Source organism: Priceomyces carsonii (genome assembly GCF_900007245.1).
Source record: "Priceomyces carsonii strain CBS4050 genome assembly, scaffold: Debaryomyces_carsonii_scaffold_4, whole genome shotgun sequence".
NCBI classification, from domain to species: domain Eukaryota; kingdom Fungi; phylum Ascomycota; class Pichiomycetes; order Serinales; family Debaryomycetaceae; genus Priceomyces; species Priceomyces carsonii.
Window position 1 is genome coordinate 938,821 of NW_026946677.1, and position 11,381 is coordinate 950,201.

The following is an 11,381-nucleotide window of genomic DNA, read 5'->3' on the forward strand; positions in this document are numbered from 1 at the left end:
CTTAACCACATTACACATCCTCGACAGCATTGTTGGATTCAGGCTCTGGTTCATGAACAGCAGTCTCCCCACTACCTCTTGGAGTTTCAGCAATCGGCTTTTCTGAAACCGGGTGTCTGAAATGAAGAATATTCCTGAAATAGTTTTCATCTAATCCTGAAATGGCTATCCACGTCAAGATAGTCGGAACGAAAGAAAAAGTGATAAGATCTAAGATACCGTAAAAGACGGCTTCACTATCCGGCTGTATCTTATTACCGCCTTCACTTAAACCCCAGTTAATTGGATATAATATCCAGACAATCATTTCGAAGAGAATAACGTAAGTTGCAGCGTTAGAAGCAACGGATGTAGCAGACCTAAACAATTGAACACAAAGTAATGTCATTGCAAATAATTGTGCAGAAACAGCAAAAGTAAAGTAACCCCATCTATAGGAGGAATTAATTAAAATACCAATCAAAAGACCTAAGACGTACACTTCCGTAGCCAAAAGCTTTGTGAACAAAGCTTGGATACGTGAGATAAGCCTTGTTACAACATCGGCAACGCTGGTAATTTCAGACTCATCTAACTTGTGTGCAGCAACTTCCATAGAAAATAACACAAATGGCCAAGCCAAGAACCAACCAATGTATTTTACGTAGAATACCTGTCTATTTCCAAGGTCTTCACTAGTAGTAACATGGTGAAATTCTACATCTGTCGATGTATAACCCAAGTTAGCAGCATAAGTAAAATAAGTGTAAGCCATAATTGCATTTGTGAATAAAGGAATCGGAAGCAAAGCCTTTCTCAATCCCTGTGTCTTAGAGCTCGTGAAGCCGTAAATAAACGCATGACAAATTGCAAAAAGTCCGAATATGGAGAAGGCAGCCCACAACCAATCAGAACCATGATCAGTTAAGTGAATGTCAATAGACGCAGGGGGTGGATTCACTTCTAAGGCTTGATTGCCTGCACGTGACACCAAATTTATAGTTGATACCATATTAATAATCGAATTAAGTTTTCTATAGGAGATACTATTATTGATTCTAGAGATTATCAAGCTTCTTTCAACGACAAGAAAGGTTCATTTATATCATGTCTGGTAGAAGAAAACACTACGGATGATACGGAAATTAGTCACTTTACTAGGAAACTTTGATGGTCATCAACCACGCTAATAATCTTATGGTCATGTAGAGGTGGCTAAAATGGTGCGATCGATCGAAACCTACAGAAAATTAATCTTGGTAAACACGGATGCAAATTTCTATTCCGTATATTTAATAAAAGAAGCGGATAATACGGCTCAAGCATAAGCCATCTATCCAATAGCGACCGGCTGACCTTGGTGTAGTTTATCCAAAACGGTGCTATTAATGTCAGCGGATGCACCGCATATGGAGCATTTTAGTCTTTTGGAGAAATAAAATGGCAACACCGGAATGAAGAACAAAGTAACACAATTAATCGTTCTAATTGGATACGCTGACTGGTTATGACAATTCCCGCAATAGCATGTTATGTTGCCAACATCTTTTAATGGTTTGTTAAACTCTCGAACTATCGTAGTAGGTTAGTATATGCCCGTTGAAGTAAGGGCGCACGAAACGGGAACTATCGTGTAACTTCGTACGCTACCCACGCATACGAGAGATTACAAATAATTAGCATAATTGAATCAGCTCTATGGTGAACCTCAATCAAGTACTTTTGTACAACTGCCACCGCTAATTTTAGCGTTAAGTAGATTTGGCGGTAAGAGATATGGTCAACTTACATCCGATTAGAAAAAAGCAGAAGTCCATTTCTTACTTCGTCTTCGTATTAAGAACTTTTTCAAACAATTTTAATTTGTACCTGTAATAATTGTACTTCTCTTGTAACCTCGATTGCTCCAAACATTTCAAATAATCATGACTGGCACCCTAACATGCAAAAGTAATATTCTCGCTTAAACTTTGCACTTTGGAGCGTAATATTGTGCCTTTTTTTCTTGAATCCTTCGAGCCAGCGATAAGGTAAATCTTTACATTCAGGCTAGAATATCAATAAATGGGTACAACAAATCAGGCTGGAAACAATAGGTCCAACCATAGCATACTTCCTCTTTTGAGAACTCAACAGTTTTATTGGTACTTGGGACATGTCTTAACATTAGTTTTCTTTGTATTGAACTTTTTTTCAAGATCGCTCAGAGTATATCGCCTCTGTTTGCTTGCTATTCTCCTAAGCTATTTCATTGTCATAAGACAAATATTCTTCAAAGGACAGGCCAAGAAGACTTTGAAATCGATCTCCGATCCAGGCTTTAGGTATCAGTTACTAAAGGATGAAAACGTACAATACTTGATACTTGCCTTGGTATTCTTTGCTTCAAGTTTCATAGTCGGGCAAGTGACTGGTGGATTGTATTCATTTGCAATCTTTTCACTTTTTCATAGTTTAAGTTACTTTCAGACTAACATAGTGTCTGGCTTGCCAATTGGGGCTTCGAGGAAGAATTCGATTTCTTCCGCAATCACTCGGTTTACAACGGGATACAATAAGCAGGCTCTATTTATTGCAGCCAATTCGGAGACGATAATGCTAAGCGGTGTCTTCATTTCAATTCCGTTGAGTGCTTTCAGAATCTTCAGAAACCCCTTATACGTTTTGGTCAATGTATTTTTGTTTGCAACAATTGTCGTGTTCTTGAAGTTGAGATATGATTCTAACCAATATACTCAAGCCGTATTTAACCAATGGGATACGAAGATAAACCAGTTATTAATGCATCCAAGTGCCCCACCGTCTCTCAAGTACACATACAGCACTACATTCAAGGGGTTATTGAAGAGATATATTGAACCTATCAAAATTCAAAAGAATATTAAGAAGACGTAAAATTTTATAGCTACCAGAGCCTCTGACCCTTTACTAGAACTCATTTTAATAGCAAACGAATTTTTTTTTTTAAACGGACCTTGTAATATTGTATCTCTAAAGGTGTATATCGTAAAATTTCGGGAAGCTGATGGCGTTTACACTTCAGTGCGCAACGAAATATTTCGACGTCCTTATGATAAAGTTACAATAGAAATATACATAGGAGGAAAATTTTGTCGTATAGGACTTAACATTTATTTCATTGACAATTAGGATGGCGGCGCAGAGTTCTAAGAAACTAGCAACGAGAAATAGTGAGATTTTACAAACTACTCATCTCGTATCAATTGCGATCAACGCCGTTTCCTTGCTAGCAGTGTTAATACTAAAGAGACCCAGTTCTAGTAAACCCTATATTTTGCTTTCAATTCCAGCATTAATATTACAATACGTTTTGGAAAAGAACGGAAGGCCCGTATATTCAATCGATGCTTACTCAAATAACAAAAAACTAGTTAAATCAGGAGATGACATCTCACGTTCGGGACTCTACGAGTACATGTTCGATGTGTTATACATAACTTGGGCAATTGATATTTTGATGACCGTGTTTGGTACAAATAAAGTTTGGTGGCTCTTTTCAATTATTCCTGGATTTGCTGTGTATACGGTGGCCCAGTTTGCATTACCTTATTTCAAAAAATCAAAAGAGCCACCCAGCGAAGATGCTACGCCTTCTGAAAGTAAAAGACAATCTAAGCTTCGTGCAAGAAGAGAGAAGGGCCAACCAGTAAAGTATCGTTAATTTGTTTTCTTTATTCTAATTGCCTTGTATCAGTATTTTACGCCAGGTGAAATAAATCAAATGCAATCTACACATAGACCAGATGACTTGAGTCTGCTATCATAGACAGATATCAAATATAATCACATGGTTCTATAAGTAATTTATAATGTGTATAATGTCTTTAAAGTAACATACAAAACAAAATTCCGCATAAAAATGCGGAACAGTATAATAATTTTTTTTCATATCTGTAAAACCGAATCATTAAGAGCCAATGTTAAGGCTTCCATTACTACAGAAATTCACAGAAATTCACAAAAGGACATATTCAATGGCTTTAGAATTAATTAAGTCTGATAATCCGGGCCCTATAGAGCTTTCAATCATAGGAAAACTCACTACAAAATTAAAACCTTCATATTTGAAAATATGCAATGATTCACATAAGCATTCACATCACGCTGGTATGAGAGGAGCTTCTAATGTTTCTGAGTCACATTTCAGAATTGAAGTCATAAGTGACGAATTTGAGGGAAAAAACATGCCTATGAGACATAGGTTGATATACCAGTTGCTAGATGATGAGCTCAAAAATGGTGGAGTTCATGCTTTACAGATGAAGACAAAGACATCTTCCGAAGTTAAAGTATAAAAAAAAAATTATTGTAGTTATTAGAGCGACCATTTATTCATTAACGATACTATATAAAACAAAAATACAAACATCTTTATACGAAATAAATCTATGCCTGGATAGCAGCACCGTTAGTGGTGATTTCTGAACCATTTTCCTCTAAATTTGTAAAATCTTGAACTGATGCATTCTTAGCAACTAATTCTACAATTCTTCTAATGACTGGCAAATTCAACCATGCTGGAACATATGCTTCCACTCTTGAAAAAGGTCTCAAAGCAACGGTTCTAAATGGATCATTGAAGTGTCCATCAGTTGACACCACTTCAAATAGATCATCATTAGCAGCCCCATCATTTGCTTTCACCCTATCGGCGACAGCTTGTAAGACATTAGGTGCGATGGGTGTCTCATAATCTGCCACGTAGTACTGAGATATTAATTTTTGAATCTGGATTGGTTTCAATGCATAGCAAATTTCATAGATGATCTCAATGTCGTCAGGGGTATTTTTTCTTAATTGTAATAACTTAGCAGCCTGAAGCAAATGACTTAAATATCCAGAGCCTTCTTGAATCTCATGACCTTTACACCATTCTTCTAACCTAGTTACATTATAATTTAATTGCAAACCTCTTTTCCACGACAAAAAATTGCGTCTCATTATTAAATCATTGAAACATAATGCATCCACAAATCTCAACAATTCTATAATCACTTCATTCATAACATCATTTTCAATAAAATATGATTTCATCGACCAATAAACTGAGTTAAAAAAGCTCAAAATATCATCCATTTTATATTGCACACCAGGTGAGAAAACCTTGGCTAAAAATGGAGAACTTTCAGGAGCCATGAATCCGGGCAAGGACTGAGACAATACAACAGCCGAGACCGCTTTTTTCTCTAAGTCCTTTTCCATCTTTTTCATCCACATATTGTATATGTTATAAGAGAGAGATTCAAAATCTTCTTTGACAACAGCAACTAGTTTCAAATACTCATCGAATTCTTCCTCGCTCATTTCATGTGAAAGAGTATCATTAGCGATGATGGTTTGCTGCGCATAAGATACGAAAGAATATAACTCGTGAGTATTAGATAACCAAAAGGCACCATTGGGAATAACGTCGTCATCTTTTAATGTTGACACAATTTGTTGAATTGCCGCTAAAACTTCTCCCAAAAACTCTTCACTTTCTTTAGTTAAACCCAACCTCCACATATCAGATAGTATAATGATAATTATTCTCGCTGGGAATAAGACTTCCTTTCTGCTCAAGTCTGCAGCTACTCCAGCAGGAGGTATCTTCAATCCCTTCAATAAGCCTTCTACTATTTCCCTGTGCAATTGTCTTGAATCTCTTAATAATCTGAACAACTCATCATTGATATCGTCAGCGCTTGCTTCGTCATCATTTGAAACAGCAATGACTGAAACAGGTCTATTACCATTAGACTGCTCATATGAGGATGGATTGTTCCAAGCCAAAGCGCTACTATGACGCTTTCCGCTGACATTTCTAGAGCTATTTACCATTCCTCTCTGCTGTTGAGATTGCAAAGTCGCAAGCTCTGACTTGAGCTGCTCAATATGAGATTTCAAATCAACTTCTATTGTGTCACGTTTGACTAAAGCATCCTTAGCACGGTTCAATTCTTCAATATTTCTTTGAACATCCTGCCTCAATCCTGCTTGCTCCTGAGACAATTGCTCGATTTTCTTTTCAGCCGAAGCGTATTCAGATTTAATAACATCTAATTCTTTGTTCAAATTTGCAATTTCTCTTTGATGATCGTTGTTTTGTGAATCAAATTTCTCATTGAATTCGAGTTCTCTAGATTTCAAAATTTCGTGTGCATTATTAGACTGATCGAGCAAATTTTTTAAATTTGCTATCTCATTGACCAACTTCTTGTTGTCTTGAATTTTAGAAGTTAATGACTGAGTCAATTCGATAACTTTATTTTCCAATCTATAAGAAGCTTCTTGCAACCGATTCACAGATTTAGCGTCTACCTTTAGTTGCTTGTACTCCTTAACAGCCATTTTCCTTCTAACATGCGATTGCAACAAAATCGCGGATTGACGTTTCTTATTATATTCATTTCGTACAGCATGCCCTCTCCAAGATTTTTGAAGTACGACAGCAGATTTTTCGGTTCTCAACTTGTTATAGTTCCTACGTGCTTGCAAACCTCTAATGGATCTCTGTAAAACAACGATGGAATTACGAGTATCGTTGACTCTCTTTCTCACGAGATATCCTCTTACTGCCGTTTGAATCTTTGTAGCAGCATTGTTTTCCGCCTCCCTCTTTATCAAGGCTCTTCTAATGACACCACGAACCAACGCTTGAAGCTTGATGTGTGACTCTCTGATAGCCAAATATTTGTGCCTCCAGTAACGCCTTCTCATATTCTTCTGAATCATAACAGCAGATTTATAAAGTTTTTCTGTTCTCAATTTCTCTAAATGTGCTAACATACCTGCCTTGAAGAATATTTTAGTATTACCCAACTGATATTTGGCCTTGTCACTTATGTTAGTTGATAGTATCTTATTACATAAGTCAGTTACCGATTCCTGGGTAGTATCACCACTCATGACCGGTATCCAAAGACTTGAAGAGACCAAGATATGATACCTATCAGCAAATTCAACGTAAGACCACCGGGATGGGAACCCAGCACAAGATATTCTAATAGTTTCTAAAACACCACAAGCACGTAACTGGGATAAAACCATTAAGGAATCGAATTCCCACGCTTTTTTGTGCTCATTTGGCTTTATACATCTGATGTAATGTACATTGGTCGAATCGATAGTTTTCATCAACTCAATCAAAGAGTTCTTGAACATCGACCCTAAAGTTGGTTTTTTGGTAGCAACTGATTTGACTCTTGAATTGCTAGCTGGCTTTGAGGCTTCCAAGGCAGCACTATTCTTTTCAATAATAGCCAAAACGGATTGTAAGAGCTCATTCGAAGAATTCTTCAAAACTTCTATATGACCTTCTCCCACTGTATCTCTATTCTTTTCGATAAAACCATCAATGTCATATGTAACATCAAGAGCATAGTGACTAACGATGAATTTATTCTGTCCAAATCTTGGTTTTTTGAAGACCTTATTTGTTGGCTCCTTGTCTAGTGTTTGGTACATTTTTTGAATCCATGAATTGTCATTCCCTGCTGGTAATCGCGATTCCTCATCCAACAATGATAAAACTCCCAATTTATTTTCAATCAAATTGATGCATGGCTGGTTGTCAGCAAAGTCAATGAAAGACCACTCAATTTCTTCCTTCACATATTCTTCTTGTTCTAGTTTGAAAACATGTTGATTAAATTCCTGTTGCAATTTTTCATTGGCATAATTGATGCAAAACTGCTCAAACGAATTCTTTTCAAAATGCTCAAACCCATATATATCCAAAACTCCGATGAAAGAAGAAATCTTTTCACTCACAGCTGGGGGACATAAATCGGAGTTAATGTAGTCGACCAACCAGTCAAATAAGGCAGCATATATAAACTTAGCGAAAGAATCTCTGGCCACGATCGCTTGGGAGTGATTCAAATTACTGACAATTTTCTCTGATCTAGTTGTGATCTGTCTTTTGATACACCATTTGGTAAAGTTCATAGCATCAAGTCCCAATAAGTCACACGCTTTGACTAAATTTGGCTCATCCGAAGATAAACGTGCATCATTTCGCGACGGTGCTATTTCGATGTTACCAATGTGTAAAAGAGCAGCTAATATTCTGTAGATTTCAAATTGATTGGAGTCATCTATGCCAATTAAAGTCATAGCTTCTTTTGTCGCGTTAAAATCTTCCAAATCATCAACTCCTTCAATTTTTGATTGCCCTCCCTGGTTTGTGTAAAGATAATCATCAGCAGTCTTTAAGCTCAACTTATCTTTGTCAGCTTCCAGCATTCCTGCTAACATTTGGTAAAATATATGATAGTTTCTTTCCGTCGATGGTTGAAAAACCAATCTAGATCTCTCCAATAAATATGTTCTTGTTCTAGCACCAATGATTGACGTAGATTTATCAAATAGAATTTCCAAATATTTACCAAATCTAGAAGAATTATCATTTCTAGTGGTCTTAGCATTTCCGAAGGCTTCCATTATGGGATTAGTGGCCAAAATTTGTTTTTCTACGTCAGACATATCTGACTTATGGTCGGTCCCAATATTTGTCTCCAATTCAGATTCCTCATCTACTGATGCAAAATACCTCATAATATACTTTGCACTAACAGTCTTACCAGCACCTGACTCACCACTCACAACTATCGTCTGATTTTTCCCATCCATTTTCATACAGCGGTAGGCATCTTCTGCTATTGCGAATAAATGTGGATCCAATTCACCTCTTCTCTTCGCGGCATAAGCCTGAATTATATCTTGTGAATAAAGCTGGTCTACTCTCTGGAAAGGATTAGTTGCAATCAAAACGATACCAGAATAAGTGTAAATATTGAGTTGAGAGTAACGGACTTTAATCGCATGCAAAACAGCAGGTTCATTCAAATAAGACAAGCTCGTTAAATCTTCAGCGGCCTCCAAAATAGGAGGGTTCCGTAAAGGAGGTAATTTATCATTGTCTTCGCTTAAATTGTCCGCTTCAAATTTGAAGACAGTAGAATCGTCGTTGTCAGAAACTAACTCTATCAAATGCTTATTTCCCTCCTTTACATTAGATTTGACAGTTGTACCAATCCATCCGTATTTCTCATCAGGATACCAACAACGAGTACCAACGTCATAATCAGAAACCATTCTCGAGTTATTGGATCCAAGGTATTAGAACAAAAAAAAAAAAAATTAAAAAGGCGTTTAGTGCAAGCCGCTATTATAACAGACCCAGAGACTTGAAGAATTCCAGACCTATTTCAATAGCTATAATATCAATAACTCCTATTAGATTCACTGAGCCCTCGAATCTGACACTTGTCGATTTCACTTCTTTTACCAAATTAACGTTCACTTAAGGACAGATTCTATGCGTGAAATCTCAACGTATGTTGTAAACAAATCGATCTAGAAAGACTTCTTAAAGATTGATTATAGATAAATCGTCGTTTAGTTAGTACGTGATATAAATGTTTGATCTTTGTTTTAAGATTTTACGTTGAACTTCTGAGAGGGACAAAAACGCGTTTGAGAAATCTACATGCAGTCGTAACATTTCACATTCCTGCATTTAATGAAGTCTGGTCTCTATTTTTCTATAGACTATAACTTTGAGTCCTTAAAGGCTGGAGATGTTAATGGTTGATAAATTCCACTAAAAAGCTTGTCATCAGGAACAAATCTGGCAGATATCTTTGAGTTGATATAAGAATCATCCAACTGGTCTATAGAAGTCACCCCCAATAATCTCATATCCATAATCATCTCATCCTTTAAAATTTGGATAGCCTTAAAAACACCGTCAACCCCATAAGTTGACATAGCATAAAGGAATGGACGACCGATGCCCACTCCCTTAGCTCCAAGACAGATAGCCTTCAAAACATCACTTGCCCTTCTTACACCACCATCTACGAATACTTCTATCTTATCTTGCAAGTTTCTGGCTCTCAAAATTGGCATAAGCTCTGCAAGAACCTCAATTGGAGGAGGCGAAAATTCTAATTGCCTACCACCATGGTTAGAGAGTACAATACCATCGAGCCCATTTTCAACCGCCAAAAGAGCATCCTCTACACATTGAACTCCTTTCAAAATTAACTTCATCTTGGTGATAGAGCGGAAAAAAGCTATGTCCTTCCAACTCAAGCCAGTATCAATAAATGAAGAAATTGCTCTGGCTGCACCTTGACTTCTGTCAGCATCCTCATCGTCACCTTGAACGTTACTTAATTCTTCAACATTTTTTGATCTCATATCCTTCTCGCGTCTTCCAAGTTGTGGTGCATCAACAGTAATAAACAAACCTGTCACGCCTCTCTCCTCAGCATGACGAACGATACTCTCGCAAATCTTACGATCTTTGTTTACATACAACTGGAACCATTGAGTTTGTTTTCCATCACTTGCATCCACGATCTCATCGAAAGAACATGAAGCTAACGTGGGGATCATCTGTATTATATCCTGCTTTGCAGCAGCTTTTGTTAACACAGTCTCACCGTCTTTATGTCCCAATTTACCCAACGCAGTAGCTGTAACATAGAATGGAGCAGAGCACTTAGTACCTAGCATAGTAGTTGAAGTATCTATGTTAGTCACATCCACTAAAATACGAGGCTTAAAATAAAACCTGTGATAAGACAAATGATTCTCTCTAAGAGTAATTTCATCATCCGAACCAGAGGAGTAATAAGCCCAAGCTATCTTATCCATCGTGTGTCTAGCAACAAACTCAAAGTCATTCAAGTTGTATATGAAGGATAATTCCGGCTTAAGTTTGACCATCTTACGTCTTTCCAACTCTTCCTCACTAGGCGGGTCATCTTCGTCATCATCATACTCGTCATCCTCATCCGAAGTAACTTCCACTGCCACGGAATCACCATTCTGAGTAACCAGAGTAGCTGGTAATGGCTCTTTATTCTCTTGCTCGTCATATTGAACATCATATTCATCAACTACTTGATCACCAACAGCCTTTGGCGACTGAGCCAGTTCAGCTCCAACGGGCGCTGCTGCCTTTGGCTCTGCAGCTTTCACGTTAGCAGCCTTCTTCTTCTTCTTCTTTAGCTTTTCCATACCCGTGACTTCACCTTTATGATGTTCTGGTGACAAGTACTTCGTCAATGTGTCTCCGGGATGGATAGGATCAAATTCCTTCGTTGCGTCTTTACCAGCGTATTTAAGAATTACTTTAGATCCCCCTGGATGTTCATCAATAAAGTGACTTACATCGTAGGCCCTACCGTGGATGATCACCCAACAGTCTTTCTTAGTATTATGCTTCTGTACTTCCTCTATGTCAACCATGTTGTGATATACTCTCTATTCTTAAACCAACCTATGAGCTTTCTTTTTAAACTAATCCTGCGCAAGCTCTCCACAGTGTAGGCTTATCGCGGACCTGTATATAAAACATTAACCCGCTTTTCGAAACTTAAAACCCG

General features: G+C 37.4%; 6 protein-coding genes across 6 annotated transcripts; 3 read left to right on the forward strand and 3 right to left on the reverse strand.

Moving 5' to 3' along the window:
* Positions 1–10: 10 nt before the first annotated feature.
* On the reverse strand, positions 11–991 carry PRCAT00003999001 (opsin family protein; the record flags this gene model as incomplete). Its single annotated transcript, XM_062953966.1, has 1 exon — positions 11–991. One exon carries the CDS (start codon positions 989–991, stop codon positions 11–13), a length of 981 nt encoding a protein of 326 aa, XP_062810716.1.
* Positions 992–2,043: 1,052 nt separating this feature from the next.
* Positions 2,044–2,874, forward strand: PRCAT00004001001 (uncharacterized protein; the record flags this gene model as incomplete). The annotated part of the gene is made up of 1 exon (XM_062953967.1): positions 2,044–2,874. The coding sequence occupies one exon, from the start codon at positions 2,044–2,046 to the stop codon at positions 2,872–2,874; it is 831 nt and encodes a 276-aa protein (XP_062810717.1).
* A 256-nt stretch (positions 2,875–3,130) lies between these two features.
* PRCAT00004002001 (uncharacterized protein) lies at positions 3,131–3,661 on the forward strand (the record flags this gene model as incomplete). The annotated part of the gene is made up of 1 exon (XM_062953968.1): positions 3,131–3,661. The coding sequence occupies one exon, from the start codon at positions 3,131–3,133 to the stop codon at positions 3,659–3,661; it is 531 nt and encodes a 176-aa protein (XP_062810718.1).
* A 256-nt stretch (positions 3,662–3,917) lies between these two features.
* PRCAT00004003001 (uncharacterized protein) lies at positions 3,918–4,295 on the forward strand (the record flags this gene model as incomplete). The annotated part of the gene is made up of 1 exon (XM_062953969.1): positions 3,918–4,295. The coding sequence occupies one exon, from the start codon at positions 3,918–3,920 to the stop codon at positions 4,293–4,295; it is 378 nt and encodes a 125-aa protein (XP_062810719.1).
* A 91-nt stretch (positions 4,296–4,386) lies between these two features.
* MYO2 (myosin 2) lies at positions 4,387–9,078 on the reverse strand (the record flags this gene model as incomplete). The annotated part of the gene is made up of 1 exon (XM_062953970.1): positions 4,387–9,078. The coding sequence occupies one exon, from the start codon at positions 9,076–9,078 to the stop codon at positions 4,387–4,389; it is 4,692 nt and encodes a 1,563-aa protein (XP_062810720.1).
* Positions 9,079–9,534: 456 nt separating this feature from the next.
* On the reverse strand, positions 9,535–11,244 carry CYB2 (Cyb2p; the record flags this gene model as incomplete). Its single annotated transcript, XM_062953971.1, has 1 exon — positions 9,535–11,244. One exon carries the CDS (start codon positions 11,242–11,244, stop codon positions 9,535–9,537), a length of 1,710 nt encoding a protein of 569 aa, XP_062810721.1.
* Positions 11,245–11,381: the final 137 nt, after the last annotated feature.